The sequence below is a fragment of the Chenopodium album genome, chromosome 21 (assembly GCF_948465745.1).
Source record: "Chenopodium album chromosome 21, dcCheAlbu1.1, whole genome shotgun sequence".
In the NCBI taxonomy this organism is placed as follows: domain Eukaryota; kingdom Viridiplantae; phylum Streptophyta; class Magnoliopsida; order Caryophyllales; family Amaranthaceae; genus Chenopodium; species Chenopodium album.
In genome coordinates, this window is record NC_137854.1 from 925,230 (window position 1) to 942,960 (window position 17,731).

The 17,731-nt window shown below is 38.6% G+C and overlaps 2 protein-coding genes across 2 annotated transcripts; one reads left to right on the forward strand and one right to left on the reverse strand.

Annotated features, from left to right (window-relative positions):
• Nucleotides 1-23: 23 nt before the first annotated feature.
• LOC145600888 (AP-3 complex subunit sigma-like) lies at nucleotides 24-13,314 on the reverse strand. Its single transcript, XM_081656747.1, has 7 exons — nucleotides 13,158-13,314; nucleotides 12,993-13,035; nucleotides 12,707-12,768; nucleotides 1,182-1,278; nucleotides 858-928; nucleotides 447-538; nucleotides 24-334 (listed from the first exon to the last, which is right to left on the reverse strand). The coding sequence occupies exons 1-7, from the start codon at nucleotides 13,224-13,226 to the stop codon at nucleotides 271-273; spliced, it is 498 nt and encodes a 165-aa protein (XP_081512873.1). The 5' UTR covers nucleotides 13,227-13,314; the 3' UTR covers nucleotides 24-270.
• A 722-nt stretch (nucleotides 13,315-14,036) lies between these two features.
• Nucleotides 14,037-17,655, forward strand: LOC145603107 (large ribosomal subunit protein uL2mz, N-terminal part-like). The gene is made up of 3 exons (XM_081659238.1): nucleotides 14,037-14,193; nucleotides 14,556-15,327; nucleotides 17,364-17,655. The coding sequence occupies exons 1-2, from the start codon at nucleotides 14,127-14,129 to the stop codon at nucleotides 15,311-15,313; spliced, it is 825 nt and encodes a 274-aa protein (XP_081515364.1). The 5' UTR covers nucleotides 14,037-14,126; the 3' UTR covers nucleotides 15,314-15,327; nucleotides 17,364-17,655.
• The last annotated feature ends 76 nt before the right edge of the window (nucleotides 17,656-17,731 follow it).

Here is a 17,731-nt window from a genome sequence, read left to right on the forward strand (position 1 = left end):
ACCTTAATCTTAAGGAAATGCAATTCATTCAAGTTTGTAGAATATATTCAAGCTCGCAGCAGAGTTTCTGTACAGTACAGCCCACAAAATAAAAAAGTTATAACAATATTATGAACTTAATAAACCACATTTCGAAAGAGTCTCCTGCATTGGTGAAGCCACATAACATCAGCTATCACTATCAGTCAGGATGGCATGATATTCACGTTATGTTAGCACATAGGCATTGAATAAAGTAGGTGTGCTCAATCATCAAAAACTGTCGCACTATCACCTCCGCCAGGTAGAAACTGACTTTGGAACAAAACTGTTGGTGGTAGAAGATGCTTCTAACCTGCATTTATGCAGCAAATCAGTTTTCCTATGATTCTTCTCAATAAAGATGAGCGATCTTTATATTTTCCTTTATATAGGAGGTTTAGAAGCAAGAGCTGTGTGTAGCTTACCTTGATATTTCTTCAACAGCCCGGATAACTTCGGCAGAATTAGTTTCTAATACTTGGCCTCCAAAAATTATCTCATCTACAATAGTATGAAGCTGAGAAGTCAAAGAAAAGAACATGAATAGGTGTCCTTTCAAAAGCGAAAAAAAAAAAAAAAAAGGATGTTACAACTTACAAGTATTTACAGGATGTTTTTTGCTATACAAATGAATCAGATAGACACTCAAAACTAACATAAACAGTGGACAAAAATTATTCAACAAAAGACTGCAAATTCACCATTACTTTAATCTGCTTAATACGGAGTAACAACTTATCTCAATTCTCAAGCAAGAGAATATAAACTAGAGAATATATTGACAGAATAATAGTAACAAGATTATAATTGGTGTATATTACACAGATTAGTACTACCTTGCCATAATTGAACACTATGTCAAGCTCACAGACATTCTTGAAGCATTTGTCCAAAGTTTCAACAAAAACTGCAAGACAATACCAAGTTTTAATATAGCAAGTCAACTAAGTGAGTCACATTTTTGTTGACAGAGAGAATGTGGAACGGCAAGAAAATTTCAAGTGGAGTATTGGCTTTGACTATACACAGTAAACATGCACAGAAGTCTTAAAGCATGCCACATATATAAAATCACAGCTCCAAGGAAAGTTTAAAATTGAAAAAGGGATCAAGGTTCAAGGGTATAAAGGGTTTATGTCTCCGTGAAGGGAAGTTCGTACCTTGTATTAAATCAAGCATTGCGAGCTCATTTTCAGCACTGTCATACACAAACACAAAGTAAAGGGTTGCATAATGCTTGTACACAAGTCGAGAATCCTGCAAATAAGATAACATCAGATTAAAGGATAACTAACGAAGCGATAATGTTGTATCAGTGCATCAAGTACAAATCAGGTGTGTTACATTTAAAAGAAAACAGAGAAAGTATCAAGAAACGTGGTATGAGCCATACCTACCTCCCCCTTGGAGGTTTCTAAACCCCATATCGTGTCGGTTTGGGGTATAGGTTTAGAAATGGGATTTTTCTTATATTTATGAGGGGCCGTTTGGTTAAATTGACCGCTTAAAGGCAAAGTTGATGGTTCCAACTACCCAAATGGCCTCCCGAGGTGTCGTGGGGTCCATAGGAAGAACCTCGGCCACTTTTCTTTCCAAGTCCAAAACAGTAAAAAATCGTCAAAAATTGAAGAATTATTATCCACACTTTGGGCCAATTTTGGGAATTTTTTCAAAAGTTGAAGTGAAATCGTGGGGTGTCCCTAGAGGTCATATAAGTTGGTTTAGAACCATACATGACCATTCAACGGTCATATAAAGTATCATGGTGGACTTGAGTTAATTAAGGAAGGCGTGTATATAAATGGCTAAATTGACCGCTTAAAGGCAAAGTTGATGGTTCCAACTACCAAAATGGCCTCCCGAAGTGTCGTGGGGTCCGTGGGAAGAACTACGGCCACTTTTTTTTCCAAGTCCAAAACAATCCAAAATTGTCAAAGATTGAAGGCTATTATCCACGCTTTGGGCCAATTTTGGGAATTTTTTCAAAACTTGAAGTGAATTCGTGGGGTGTCCGTAGAGGTCATATAAGTTGGTTTGGAACCATATATGACCATTAGTCGGTCATATAAAGACTCGTGGTGGCCTTGAGTTAATTAAGGAAGGCGTGTATGTAAATGGTTGAATTCACCGTTTAAAGACAAAGGTGATAGTTCCAACTACCCAAATGGCCTCCCGAGGTGTCGTGGGGTCCACGGGATGAACCTCGGCCTCTATTCTTTCCAAGTCCAAAACAGTCCAAAATTGTCAAAAATTGAAGGCTATTATCCTCGGCTCCTCGCATTTGGGCCAAATATGGGAATTTTTTCAAAGGTTGAAGTGAATTCGTGGGGTATCTCTAGAGGTCATATAAGTTGGTTTGGAACAATATATGACCATTAGTTGGTCATATAAAGGCTCGTGGCGACCTTGAGTTAACTAAGGAAGGCGTGTATATAAATGGCTAAATTGAATACTTAAAGGCAAAATTGATGGTTCAAACTACCCAAATGGCCTTCCGAGGTGTCATGCGGTCCATGGGAAGAACCTCAGCCACTTTTCTTTCCAACTCCAAACTAATCAAAAAATGTCAAAAATTGAACGTTATGATCCACGCTTTTGGGTCAATTTTGGGAATTTTTTTAAAAGTTGAAGTGAATTCGTGGGGTTTCCTTAGAGATCATATAAGTTGGTTTGGAACCATATATGACCATTAGTCGGTCATATAAAGGCTCGTGGCGGCCTTAGGTTAACTAAAGAAGGCGTGTATGTAAATAGCTAAATTGACCACTTAAAGGCAAAGTTGATGGTTCATACTACCCAAATGGCCTCCCGAGGTGTCGTGGGGTCCATGGGAAGAACCTCAACCACTTTCCAAGTCCAAAACAGTCCAAAATTGTCAAAAATTGAAGGCTATTATCCACGCTTTTAGTCCAATTTTGGGAATTTTTTCAAAATTTGAAATGAATTCGTGGGTTGTCCCTAGAGGTTATATAAGTTGATTAGGAACCATATATGACCATTATATAAAGGCTTGTAGTGGCTTGAGTTAACTAAGGAAGGTGTGTATGTAAATGGCTAAATTGATTGCTTAAAGGCAAAGTTGATGATTCCAACCACCCAAATGGCCTCCCGAGGTGTCGTGGGGTCCATGGGAAGAACCTCGTCCACTTTTCTTTCCAAGTCCAAAACAGTCCAAAATTGTCAAAAATTGAGGGCTATTATCCACTCTTTTGGGCCAATTTTAGAAATTTTTTCAAACCTTGAAGTGAATTCATAAGGTGTCCCTAGAGAACATATAAATTGGTTTGGAACAATATATGAACATTAAACGGTCATACCAAGGATCGTTGTGGCCTTGAGTTAATTAAGGAAGGCGTGTATTTTATATAAATGGTTAATTTTATATAAATGGTTAATTAACCACTTAAAGCCAAAGTTGATGGTTCCAACTACCCAAATGGCCTCCCGAGGTGTTGTGGGGTCCGTGGGAAGAACCTCGGCCACTTTTTTTTCTAAGTCCAAAACATTCCAAAATTGTCAAAAATTGAAGGCTAATATCCACGCTTTTGGGCCAATTTTAGGATTTTTTACAAAAGTTGAAGTGAATTCGTGGGGTGTCCCTAAAGAACATATAAATTGGTTTGGAACAATATATGACCATTAAACGGTCATATAAAGGATCGTGGTGGCCGTGAGTTAATTGGCGTGTATGTAAATGGTTAAATTGACCACTTAAAGACAAAGTTGATTGTTCCATGTACCCAAAAGGCCTCCTGAGGTGTCGAGGGGTCCATAGGAAGAACCTCGGCCACTTTTCTTTCCAAGTCCAAAACAGTCCTAAATTGTCAAAACATAAAGATTATTAGCCACGCTTTTGGGCCAATTTTGGGAATTTTTTATAAAGTTGAAATTAATTCTTGGGTTTCCCTAGAGATCATATAGGTTGGTTTGGAACCATATATGACCATTAGTCGGTAATATAAAGGCTCGTGGCGGCCTTGAGTTAACTAAGGAAAACGTGTATGTAAATGGCTAAATTGACCGCTTAAAGACGAAGTTGATGGTTCCAACTACACAAATGGCCTCCTGAGGTGTCGTGAGGTCCATGGGAAGAACCTCGGCCACTTTTTTTTCCATGTCCAAAATCGTCAAAGATTGAAGGCTATTATCCACACTTTTGGGCCAATTTTGGGAATTTTTTCAAAACTTGAAGTTAATTCGTAGGGTGTCCCTAGAGGTCATATAAGTTAGTTTGGAACCATATATGACCATTAGTCGGTCATATAAAGGCTCGTGGTGGCCTTGAGTTAATTAAGGAAGGCGTGTATGTAAATGGCTAAATTGACCGTTTAAAAGCAAAGTTGATGGTTCCAACTGGGTCGTGGGGCCCACAGGAAGAACCGCGGCCACTTTTCTTTCTAAGTCCAAAACAGTCCAAAATTGTCAAAAATTGAAGGCTATTATCCACGCTTTTGAGCCAATTTTGGGAATTTTTTCAAAAATTGAAGTGAATTCATGGGGTATCTCTAGAGGTCATATAAGTTGGTTTGGAACAATATATGACCATTAGTCAGTCATATAAAGGCTCGATGCGGCCTTGAGTTAACTAAGGAAGGCGTGTATGTAAATGGCTAAATTGACCGCTTAAAGGCAAAGTTGATGGTTCCAACTACCCAAATGGCTTCCCGAGGTGTCGTGGGGTTCATGGGAAGAACCTCGGCCACTTTTCTTTCCAACTCCAAAACAGTCAAAAATTGAAGGCTATTATCCAACCTTTTAGGCCAATTTTAGTAATTTCTTCAAAAGTTGAAGTGAATTCGTGGGGTGTCCCTAGAGGTGCTATAAGTTGCTTTGGAACCATATATGACCATTAGTCGGTCATATAAAAGCTCGTGGTGGCCTTGAGTTAATTAAGGAAGGCGTGTATGTAAATGGCTAAATTGACTGTTTAAAGGCGAATTGATGGTTTGAACTACCCAAATGGCCTCCCGAGGTGTCGTGAGGTCCATGGGAAGAACCTCGGCCACTTTTCTTTCCAAGTCCAAAACAGTCCTAAATTGTCAAAAATTGAATGCTATTATCCACGCTTTTTGGGTGAATTTTGGGAATTATTTCAAAAGTTAAAGTGAATTCGTGGGGTTTCCCTAGAAACCATATAGGTTGGTTTGGAACTATATATGACCATTAGTCGGTCATATAAAGGCTCGATGCGACCTTGAGTTAACTAAGGAAGGCGTGTATGTAAATGGCTAAATTGACCGCTTAAAGGCAAAGTTGATGGTTTAACTACCCAAATGGCTTCCCGAGGTGTCGTGGGGTCCATGGGAAGAACCTCGGCCACTTTTCTTTCCAACTCCAAAACAGTCCAAAATTGTCAAAAATTGAAGGCTATTATCCACACTTTTGGGCCAGTTTTGGGAAATTTTTTAAAACTTGAAGTGAATTCGAGGGGGGTCCCTAGAGGTTATATAAGTTGGTTTGGAACCATATATAACCATTAGTCGGTTATATAAAGGCTCGTGCTGGCTTGAGTTAACTAATGAATGTGCATATGTAAATGGCTAAATTGATTGCTTAAAAACAAAGTTGATGGTTCCAACTAGCCAAATGGCCTTCCAAGGTGTCGAAGGGTCCATGGGAAGTTCCTCGTGCACTTTTCTTTCTAAGTCCAAAACAGTCCAAAATTGTCAAAAATTGAACCTATTATCCACGCTTTTGGGCCAATTTTAGGAATTTTTTCAAAACTTGAAGTGAATTCGTGGAGTGTCCCTAGAGAACAAATAAGTTGGTTTGGAACCATATATGACCATTAAACGGTCATATAAAAGATCGTGGCGGCGTTGAGTTAACTAAGGAAGACGTGTATGTAAAAATTGACCACTTAAAGGCAAAGTTAATGGTTCTAACTACCCAAATGGCCTCCCGAGGTGTCGTGGGGTTCAGAGGATTAACCTCGGCCACTTTTCTTTCCAAGTCCAAAACAGTCCAAAAGTGTCAAAAATTGAAGGCTATTATCCACGCTTTTAGGCCAATTTTATGAATTTTTTCAAAAGTTGATGTGAATTCGTAGGGTGTCCCTTGAGGTCATAAAAGTTGGTTTGGAACCATATTTGACCATTAGTCGGTCATATAAAGGCTCGTGGTGGCCTTGAGTTAATTAAGGAAGGCGTGTATGTTAATGGGTAAATTGACCGTTTAAAAGCAAATAATGGTTCCAAGTACCCAAATGGCCCATCGTGGTGTCGTGGGGTCCATGGGAAGAACCGCGGTTACTTTTCTTTCCAAGTCCAAAATAGTGCAAAATTGTCTAAAATTTAAGGCTATTATCCACGCTTTTGGGCCAATTTTGGGAATTTTTTCAAAAATTGAAGTGAATTCGTGGGGTATCTCTAGTGGTCATATAAGTTGGTTTGGAACAATATATGACTATTAGTCGGTCATATAAAGGCTCGATGCGGGATGCGGGCTTGAGTTAACTAAGGTTGGCGTGTATGTAAATGGCTAAATTGACCGCTTAAAGGAAAAGTTGATGGTTCCAACTACTCAAACGGCCTCTCAAGGTGTCGTGGGGTCCATGGGAAGAACGTCGGCCACTTTTCTTTCCAACTCCAAAACAGTCAAAAATTGAAAGCTATTATCCACGCTATTGGGCCAATTATAGTGATTTTTTAAAATGTTGAAGTGAATTCGTGAGGTGTCCCTAGAGGTCATATAAGTTGGTTTGGAACCATATATGACCATTAGTTGGTCATATAAAGGCTCGTGGTGACATTGAATTAATTAAGGAAGGCGTGTATGTAAATGGCTAAATTGACCGTTTAAAGGCGAAGTTGATGGTTCCAACTACTCTAATGGCCTCCCAAGGTGTCATGGGGTCCATGGGAAAAACCTCGGCCACTTTTCTTTCCAAGTCCAAAACAATCCAAAATTGTCAAAAATTGAAGGCAATTTTCCACGCTTTTGGGTCAATTTTGGTAATTTTTTAAAAATTTGAAGTGAATTTGTGGGGTTTCCGTGGAGATTATATAAGTTGGTTTAGAACCATATATGACCATTAGTCGGTCATATAAAGGCTCTTGGCGGCTTTGAGTTAACTAAAAAAGGCGTGTATGTAAATGGCTAAATTGACCACTTAAAGGCAAAGTTAATGGTTCCAACTACCCAAATAGCCTCCCGAGGTGTCGTGGGGTCCATAGATGAACCTCGGCCACTTTTCTATCCAAGTCCAAAACAGGCCTAAATTGTCAAAAATTGAAGGCTATTATCCACGCTTTTAGGTCTATTTTGAGAATTTTTTCTAAAGTTGAAGTGAATTCATGGGGTGTCCCTAGAGGTCATATAAGTTGGTTTGGAACCATATATGACCATTAGTCGGTAAGATTAAGGCATGTGGTACCCTTGAGTTAATTAAGTAAGGCGTGTATGTAAAAGGCTAAATTAACCGTTTAAAGGCGAAGTTGATGGTTCCAACTACCCAAATGGCTTCCCGAGGTGTCGTGGGGTCCATAAAGTCGGCCACTTTTATTTCCAAGTCTAAAACAGTCCAAAATTGTCAAAAATTGAACGCTATAATCCATGCTTTTGGGCCAATTTTGGGAATTTTTCAAAAGTTGAAGTGAATTCGTGGGGTGTCCCTAGAAGTTAAATAAGTTGGTATGGAACCATATATGATCATTAATCAGTCATATAATGGCTCGTGGTGGTCTTGAGTTAATTAAGGAAGGCGTGTATGTAAATGGCTAAATTTAACATTTAAAGACAAAGTTGATGGTTCCAACTACCCAAATGGCCTCCCGAGGTGTCGTGGGGTCCATGGGATGAACCGCGGCCACTTTTCATTTCAAGTTCAAAACAGTCCAAAATTGGCAAAAATTGAAGGCCATTATCCACACTTTTGGGATAGTTTTGGGAAATTTTTCAAAACTTGAAGTGAATTCACGGGGTATCCCTAGAGGTCATATAAGTTGGTTTGGAACCTTATCTGATCATTAGTCGGTCATATTAAGGCTCATGGTCGCCTTAAGTTAATTAAGGAAGGCGTGTATGTAAATGGCTAAATTGACCGTTTAAAAGGCGAAGTTGATGGTTCCAACTACCCAAATGGCCTCCCGAGGTGACGTGGGATCCATGGGAAGAACCGAGGCCACTTTTCTCTCCAAGTCCAAAACAGTCCATAATTGTCAAAAATTGAAGCCTATTAACCACGCTTTTGGGGCAATTTTGGGAATATTTTCAAAAGTTGAAGTGAATTCGTGGGGTTTCCCTAGAGGTCATATAAGTTGGTTTGGAATCATATATGACCATTAGTCGGTCATATAAAGGCTCGTGGCGGTCTTGAGTTAACTAAGGAAGGCGTGTATGTAAATGGCTAAATTGACCGCTTAAAGGCAAGGTTGATGGTTCCAACTACCCAAATGGCCTTCCGAAGTGTCGTGGGGTCCATAGATGAACCTCGGCCACTTTCCTTTCCAAGTCCAAAATTGTCAAAAATTGAAGGCTATTATCCACGCTTTTGGGCCAATTTTAGGAGTTTTTTCAAAAGTTGAAGTGAATTCGTGGGGTATTCCTAGAGGTTATATAAGTTGGTTTGGAACCATATATGACCATTAGTCGGTCATATAAAGGATCGTGGTGGCCTGGAGTTAATTAAGGAAGGCGTGTATGTAAATAGCTAAATTGACCGTTTAAAGGCAAAGTTGATGGTTCCAATTACCCAATTGGCTCCCGATGTGTCAAGGGGTCCATGGGAAGAACCTCGGCCACTTTTCTTTCCAAGTCCAAAACAGTATAATCCAAACTTTTCGGCCAATTTTGGGAATTTTTTCAAAAGTTGAAGTGAATTCGTGGGGTGTCCCTAGAGGTCATATAAGTTGGTTTGGAACATAAATTTGGGAATAGTGATACAGTATGCAAGTTGTTTACCTTTTGAATTACAAGGTCTTTTAGAATGAGCCTCTTTTAAATTTTATAGTAGTAATGATTTTTTGCTAGAGGAAAGTACTGGATAGAGAACACTACAATATGTCTATCAATTTATGTTTTCTAGCTTTCTATCAGTAACTAAGAAGAATATTGGTTTTACTAGGTTTCATAGCTGATGATTGGGGACTCTGGAGCTCCAGAAGGGGTTTGGCTACGCACTTTCGCATACAAACTTTCTTTCGCAGCTTAATACACTGACATAGGTATTGCTGGCGATGGAACAGAGATTCATTCTTCTTTTGTGCTATCAAATGCAACTCCTTATAGAATTTTTGTGGTAAACTTCTTGTGTGTGGAGGCATTTGTCTTATTTTGTGAATGAACAAAGGGAAAGACAAGGAATAGAATGAAAATACCTAAAATTTGGAGTGTTATTTGTTTTAAAACAAAGGGAATGAGACCCACCAGTCCCACCACCACACCACTAACATTCACTTTCCAACGTTCCCACTAATGATGGCAATTCAGTCCGCATCCGACCCTACTCCGCCCCGATCCGAGGTAAAAAAATCCGCTCCGAGTTCGAGAAAAAAGTAATCCGAGTTCGACTCTGATAAAAATAATCCGACTCCGAGTTGGAGGAGGGTCGAAGTCTAGTCATACAAAAAATCCGTGAAATAAATCCGACTCCGACAAATGTCCGGACGGATTATCCGACTCCGACTCCAATAGGTAGTGGATTTTTTTGTGGGTCATGGTGGCATTGGTTGTGGGTTGTAAAGGCCCAAATAGCCCAATTTCTCAAATTATATTGAATAACGAAAAAAAACTCAGAGTCGGGTCGGATTAGAGTCGGAGTCGTAGGTCAGATATTGGAGTCGGAGTCGTAGGTCAGATATTGGAGTCGGAGTCGGATGTCGGATATCGGAGTCGGAGTTGGAGTTGATTTAGCCTCCGACTTCCTGTCGGGTCGGAGTCGGATTTAGCATAATCCGCTCCGAGTTCGACCCGTTGCCATCCCTAGTTCCCACCACCAAACCACTCGCTGCACCTCCCTCACCCTTCGCCTCCCTTCTCCGGCCATCCCCGCCCCTCGCACTGCTCTCCCCGTCCCTCGCAAAACCTTCCTCAGCCCCGAAAAAACCCTAGATCAAAATTGAATTTTATCGCTCAATCAAAACAGGGGCGGTGATGAAGGTTTCCGAGGGATGGGGGAAGTGCGACAACCTCCGACGAGGGTTGAGGGAGGTGCGAACATGGGCAGCGAATTCCGACGAGGTGTTTAGGAAGTTTTTCAAGGTCGGCGAGTGGCGGAGGAGGGACACGACGGCCAGGGGAATGCTTTTGCGGGGGAGGGGAGGGGAAGGGCGGCAGTGGTGTGGGTAGGTAGGAAGGTGGTGATGTGGTGTGGTGGTGGTGGTAGGGAATGGGAATGGAAATACCTAGGGGGGTGGGGAGGGGAATGAACTTATAAGGATTTGGGGGAATGGTGGGGGTAAAGGGAATGGGAAAAAACAATTAACAAAAAGCAACAAAGGAAATCAGGGTGGTTGATAACAGTATAACACATGTGTACACAAAAATTTTTTGAATTTTGAGATATTACCAATAGAATACTCTCTAATTACTAGTGTATAGATTTGAGGAGTCCAGGAGAAGGAGATGCAAGTTTCACTAAGAACTCTTGCATATGTAATTCTTCTTTCCACAGGGATCCAAATTACAAAGTGTGAAGGTAGTTGAAGTCTTTGATTGGGTCTACACAAGTTAGTAGATAGTGGTTGGCCAAATACACTGTAGCAGGTTATATTTAGAAGTCAGAACTACTCTGTTCCTAAAGAAGTAAAGTGATGACATCAAAGTTATAGCCATTTATGTTGGTGCGCTTTTTAAGACAAAGGTATAAAAAAATCTTGGTCATCTTCTGGTTACATACACACTCAAAATAAATTTTCTAAAGAACATTTAAAGGAGAGTTGCCTGAAAAATTACTACTCTCTCCAGGGAGATTTCTATCCTCATTATTACACAAGTATGGTGAGAAAAATGGAATTCCTGACAAACACCAATTGTCCTTACTAAATTCAAACTCTTAAGTTAATCCATGCCATCCTATATAACATTATCTACAAGCTAACTATCTCTCATATTATAGGCACAATTGGTAAGACATTCTGCTTAATGGCTCAAATGAATCAACTCTGCAAGCATATAGTGAACTTAATTGATCGTAAGTATTCGGATACCAATGTGTTTTTGGTCTTTTAGTTGTGTCAGGTAAATCTCCAATCCAATTGGAAATTCATAAAACAACTACTATCTTAAAAGTCCTCGCTAGTCTCTAGATCAGAGGCTAATATAAAGCCATATCTCAAGTTGTTTCAGAGACTGTATGGTTTGTTGGTTTGTTATCCTGAAGAACTTGGGGACTTAAAGTTCAATGGGTTCAATAATTGAAACCAGTAATGCTTCACTGGGGCAATCAATGAGCTTTGCACACAGCCAAAATCCCAGCACATTTACATTGGCTCCATTTCACAATGATAAGGGATTCGGGGGACTTCAGTCAGCTGATATATCTTCCTATAAAGTCTCACTAATTCATCACTGCTATGCATTCAGTCCGCTTGAGGAGGCGTTGATGTATACAGCATATGCAACGCAAGCTTTGCACAGCATTACAACAGGTTCAACTCAACCTTGACGGTATATCAGCAAGGGTTAATATTTAGAAGAAGTCGAATTTGTTATGTCAATAGAAAGGTCTAAACAAGTTCAAATGCAACTCCTAAGTCGTTACTGCACTAAGATTATTATCTTGCTTCCTTATAGTCCACAAATAGTATATATATTGCACTCATCCATAGCACTGGAGCTCAATTGAAGTCAGCAAAAATTTACACATTATTCTTATAAGAATTATCCTCAAATAGTCATAAGCACTCAGAGGCTTTCTTTTCTAAAGAACCATCTTTTCTAAAGTATCCTTATAAGGTACATTAATAGGCATTCTACAAGAATTAAGTTTAGCTCACTCAAGAACCCCTTCCCACAACAATAAGTACAGTTCTTCAACAAAATTTTAAATCAGTATTCAATCATAAAATCTTTGTTATCAAATAATTAATCAATAATCACACAAACATGCTTTCAATTAATTCACTTCATCATCAATTCATACTTGAACACCACAGTATATAATATGCTCTATAACAGGTTCAACTCAACCTTGACGGTACATCAGCAAGGGTTAATATTTAGGAGAAGTCCAAATTTGTTATGTCAATAGAAAGGTCTATACAAGTTCAAATGTAACTCCTAACTCGTTACTGCACTAAGATTATTATCTTGCTTATTTAGCGATCTTGCTTCCTAATAGTCCACAAATAGTATACATATTGAACTCATCCGGAGCTCAATTGAAGTCAGCAGAGATGGATTTGCAAATTTACACCTTAATCTTATAAGAACTATCCGCAATAGTCGAAAACAGAAACCGCTACTCCAAAAAAGAAGCTCTTACTACACTAAAACTTGAAATACGTTTAACAAAAAGTCAGCATCATAAATTCATGAATTTAGGTCAATTAATACAGAAACATAGGATTAATCCATTAAATCCATAGATTAAGGCTGGAGAGATCAAAATTTGACTACACCAGATTCGGCAGCGAAGAAATAACGCTAAATTGAACATAAAATTGAGTAGCAGGACATCAAAGAACATGAAATTTGCAAATAAATTAATGCAAAATTGAAGCAGCGGAGATAATTAAATACATACCGGACCAAAAATGGAATCAACATTGACGAAATTGCTGACATTATCAGGCCTGTTGCATAATACTACATCAAATAATTACCAAAAATTACAAATTCGTCGATTGCAAAGTAAGAACTTATTATAATTGATTATCAAATAATTACTAGAAATAAAAAATTCGTCGATTTACAGAACTTATTATAATTGATTATCAAATAATTACTAGAAATAAAAAATTCGTCGATTTCAAAGTAAAAACTACAGTAATTGATTATGAAAATGAGAGGAATTAGAGAGAGAAGATAACCTGAGTAGAGAGTACGAATCAGCTCCTGCTGTTTATCTGGAGGCTTTAAGAAAAAAATGGCAAAATTAAAATGCAGATATCATCAATTTGATTTTATATAATCAATTTGATTTTTGTGGAAAATGAATGATGCTAAGCAGATGATTAAGGAAGATGGAAAATTACCTTAGAATCGTAGAATTTTGTGAGGCGAGGTTTCCCCTGAGTGTTCATCACTATCACCGCCTTTATCATTTTATGATTTTAAAGTGAAACTCCAAATTATGATTCGATTTGATGATCTACTTCTTCTCTGAACTCCGCTCTTTCCTGTATAGTATTGTATACATTTATACGAGAAATTCGTATTTAGTACCCCCTACGGCCCTACACGTTCATTGTTGAGCGACCCATAATTTATAGGGTTGATTTTTGTTTGCTCGTTGGCCTTGTCGAGCAATTAAGGTTTGACTCACTTGATAAGACTTTGAATATAGGTGACTATTATATTAATGGTAATTGATACATTTGATTATTTGAGTACCAGCAAGGAAGTCTAATGAATTAATGATACCAATGAAGCCAAAATTTTTATTGAGTAACCGATATACTTAAGCATTGTTCCCTTAGTTCATAATAATCGTAATAACACAATTAAATATTGCTTGTGTCCAAAATGAGCGTCAACTGCATCTAATTTAAACAACATCGACACTTAGCCACATACCTTGATTTTTATTAGGAAAGGACTGAATTATAACCACACATAATTAATTCCTAAATTCGAATTAGCCTAAAAGAAGAATCCGATGACACACCACAATAAACGTAGGTTGATTTATTTAGGTCTTTTGACATCTGATCTACGAGTAAGAAGGTTGATCAAATGAGCCAAAATTGGTACCCGGCCCTTTGATAATGGGCTGGACCAAAAATGTGGGTTAAATCAATGGAGAGCAAAAATAGAGCGCATTGAATAAAAAACGGTGCGTTTGATATTGTCGTCGTCAATTGAAGGGGTTTTTCTCTTAGAGGTTCTTCTTTTTCCCTCTTCTCCTGCATATCAATGATTTCATTTGTTTGAAGTTGCAAATTCACCATTTTTTTAAACCCTACATGTTTTTATTTGTTCAGGTTAAAATTAAGTGAGAAATTATGAAGTGGAACAATGTAACGAAGCCCTTCAAGAAGCTATTAACATCCAATGGAGGATCTACAGCTGGTAATTTTCTTCCAATTTCCATTGATTTATGCGGGTTTTACATTTTTAATTTTGATTCAAGAACTTTTTTTTTTTTAATTGTTTTCTATATTTGGTTAAATGTTAGTTTCATGTTAGGATGATTTGGATTTTTCTTATATAAAAAAAAAAATTGCTGAATTTTTAGTCTACTGTACTGACTGTTGTAGTATTAATACTCCTCAGTACTGTAACCTTCCCTGAATTTATACTCTTGAAAAAAAATTAAAGAAATGATTATGAAATTTAAGCTAATGTTGCAAGTTTGTTTGATTAATGATTGGCTGTTATTTGGGCTGGTGAGGTTATGTTGAAATTTATTGTGGGTACTTTGATTTAATAAGGGCGTAATTCTGCGGGGCGTATTACAATTTACCATCGAGGGGGTGGGGCGAAGCGATTGCAGCGAAAAATTGATTTGAAGAGGAGTACTTCTTCAATGGGTGTGGTAGAGCGGATTGAGTATGATCCTAATCGCTCCTCTAGGCTTGCTTTAGTGAGATGGATTGAGGGGGTGCATCCGGCTAATCAAAGGAATGGTGATAAAGACTTTACTCCTCCAAAAAAGGTTATTGAACCTATCACAACGACGGTAGCTGGTCGGTTTCCGTTAGCTTGCCTGGCTCCTGGACTGTTACGCGGTAATGTAGGCAATAAGGATGGGAGGAAAATAAGCAGTGTGAAGGATGTGTTTGTTTCTGCCTTTGCATCAACGCGTGCTAAGGGAGAGTCTTTAACTAATATTCCACGAGCAGCTGTAGCCGGGGCAAAGCCAGCTGTCTTTTCTCGTAAGATGGGAGAGGCAGTTGGTGAAGGTGAGAAGGAATTTTCAGTTTTTGATGTTCAAAGGTGGAGGAAAGACAGTAGTCTTTGGGATCATAAGCTCAAGCGTAAAGCAGCTGTACCTTGGTTGAGTTTTGTCAATGAGGAGCCTGTGGGGCTTGCCAAAGCAGCTCAGAATGATAAGTCTTCTGGGAAGTCATCCAAGAATGTTCACATGGTTGATCGTGCACCACTCACATATATATTAGCAAGTGACAAACTGGAAGAAGGGAAGATTGTGATGAACTATGATTGGTCCACACGTCTTAACCGCAGCTGAAGTTTCCAAAATCTGTAAGTTCAGCTTATGCTCAAGTGCTTTGTTGAATTTTGTGGGAGTTTGTTTGCTCTTTTTTTTTGTTTTGACTTTTAGTTGTACTGAATTTGATGCTGGCGTTGCACCATAGATAATATTGATATTGTAGACATATATTAGGGTGGATACTGGGATAGCCCAGTAATATTTCTCTAGATTCAGCTAGGTTTGAAATGTGCTGTGATAATTTTGTCTATCAGTGAACTCCGTCTTGTCGCAGTTTCCGTTTCTTGTCTTGGTTGCATACTAGTAATAACAGTATTTAGTTCGGTATTGTAATTGCACTAGTAGGAGGCAATTTTTATCTTAGCAGCTTAGCAAGATGGAATTTTTACTGGATTTTCCTTAAATCTAGTGCCCAAGAGACCAAGAGTTATGGGGCTTTTATATAGGTATAGAGAGTATTGTGCTAAATGCAATGGTTCTGTTAAATTAATTTGTGTTGCTCCCTCTAAGGAAGTTCTCACCTTGGCCAGCATAAAGATGAGTTGATGTTTGTAGCCTTACCTTTGGGATATCATTTTTTTACTGCATTTTATAGTGGCAACCCCTAAAATTAAGGAGCATATAACACCACTCTGACTGGTATTCTGATTCACTCCTGGAATCCTTTATGGGCTCTCAGAAATTCAGGGTGTTGATTGAAACCTGCAATCACGGGATGTCATCTTTGCCTTTAGACATGATGATTAAGGATCGAACAAGGTATGAATGAGATGGTTCCTGGCACTAAGTAGGACTCTCAAAGACGTTTGGGAACCCCAGGAGTTAGCTAGATGCATAATCTTGCCGGGTAAAAAAATGATCTACGGAAGCCAAATTTGAAGGCTATAATACACAAAATTAGAGCAATTTAGGAGGTTTTTGGACCCAGTGTAAAAAATTCACGGAATAATATGGGATGCATCTCTAGGTCATATAATGTTGTTTAAGCCCATAGACGACCATTAGTCGGATACGTTAAAGCCCCGAGGAAGCCTATAGCCAATACAAGAGGTATGTACCAAAACAGCCACATTGATAGTTTTAAGGCAAAGCATACGGTTCCAACCACTTAAATGACCTCCCGGGGTGTTGTGGGGTCCATGGGAAACACCTCGACCTCATTCTTTTCCGTGCCCGGAAAAATCCAAAATTGTCCAAAACTAAAGCCTATGCACGAAATCGAAGCAATTTCGGAGGTTTCGGGACCCGATGTCAAAAATCCTCGAGATACTAGGGAATACATTCTAGGGTCATATAATGTCGTTTAGAACCATATATGATCATTATATGTTGTCATAAATATTCATGGTGGCCTTGAGTATAGGCGTAAGTTGTAAACAGGTGAATTGACAGTTTAAAGGCAAATTGGATAGTTCCATCCACCCAAATGGATACCCAGAGTGTATTTGGATCTATAGGAATCATCTCGACAATTTTTTTCCCGGGTCTAAAAAAGTCAAAAATTGTCCAAAATTGAAGGTTATAATCCACGATTTCGGGCCAATTTTGGAAAATTTTTCAAAAATGAACTGAATGCGTGGGGTGATCCCCAGGGTCATACACCTATTCAGAATATTAAATTGTGGGTGCCCAGCACCAGCCTGTTTGTAGTCAAGTAGTGAATCAACAACCCCTAAATGAAGTAACTCAACTTTAGGTATGGAACAAAACTATATGCAATACTCAGTGTCAAATAGCATGCTTATAGTTTAATTATACTTTGGAATAAAGACACCATTTAATTTTAGAGTCTAAATAAGTCAAACAATATGCTTAAAGCGAATGTGATCTTTTGCCTGTGTGTTTGTATATGGGTGTGCATGTGTGTCTGTATGTATTCATTTTTAAGACCTAACATCATTTCATACCTTTAGACACGGTCATTCAATGATTTCAGCTTAGCCTTAAAAGCCCACATTAAATCCTTTTCATTCCTTTAAGGATTTTCTTCCCCTGCTGTTTTAGTATATAGACTATATACCATTTGGATTTGATTAGAGATCTATGAAATGACATCTTACAATTACAGGTACAACATGGTAGAGTGAATAAGCGGATTCAGAGGTGGAAAAGCATATCTCAGGAGCTTAAAGTGATGTAGGGTGTGGCAATTAGCTTTCATGAGGCCAAAAATTCTCCAATACCATCAATGCTACCACTAAACGTGGATGCTTTCTGACTCCGTTCAGATTTTTCTATTATGAATACCAATTATAGATCTAAAGAATTGCAACTTGTCTTTAAGTAGCGCTCTTTCCTTGTTCAACTTTGCCTCAGGAATTTTTGTATTGATTTGTTACATTTAATGGGTTTACATTGCAGATGCAATTGGTGTGTGGTAATAGTGATTACTGATTACTAGTTGGCATCACTCATTAGGCTCCAATATCGTGGTGA

What these genes read in the sequence shown, in the direction of transcription:
- LOC145600888 (XM_081656747.1), bottom strand. Translation starts at nt 13,226, where the DNA reads ATGATAAAGGCGGTGATAGTGATGAACACTCAGGGGAAACCTCGCCTC. An exon ending in AATGCTTGATTTAATACAAG is followed by an intron (nt 929 to 1,181) that starts GTACGAACTTCC and finishes ATTGTCTTGCAG; the next exon opens with TTTTTGTTGAAACTTTGGAC. An exon ending in TAGTGTTCAATTATGGCAAG is followed by an intron (nt 539 to 857) that starts GTAGTACTAATC and finishes TTGACTTCTCAG; the next exon opens with CTTCATACTATTGTAGATGA.
- LOC145603107 (XM_081659238.1), top strand. Translation starts at nt 14,127, where the DNA reads ATGAAGTGGAACAATGTAACGAAGCCCTTCAAGAAGCTATTAACATCC. An exon ending in CAATGGAGGATCTACAGCTG is followed by an intron (nt 14,194 to 14,555) that starts GTAATTTTCTTC and finishes TGATTTAATAAG; the next exon opens with GGCGTAATTCTGCGGGGCGT.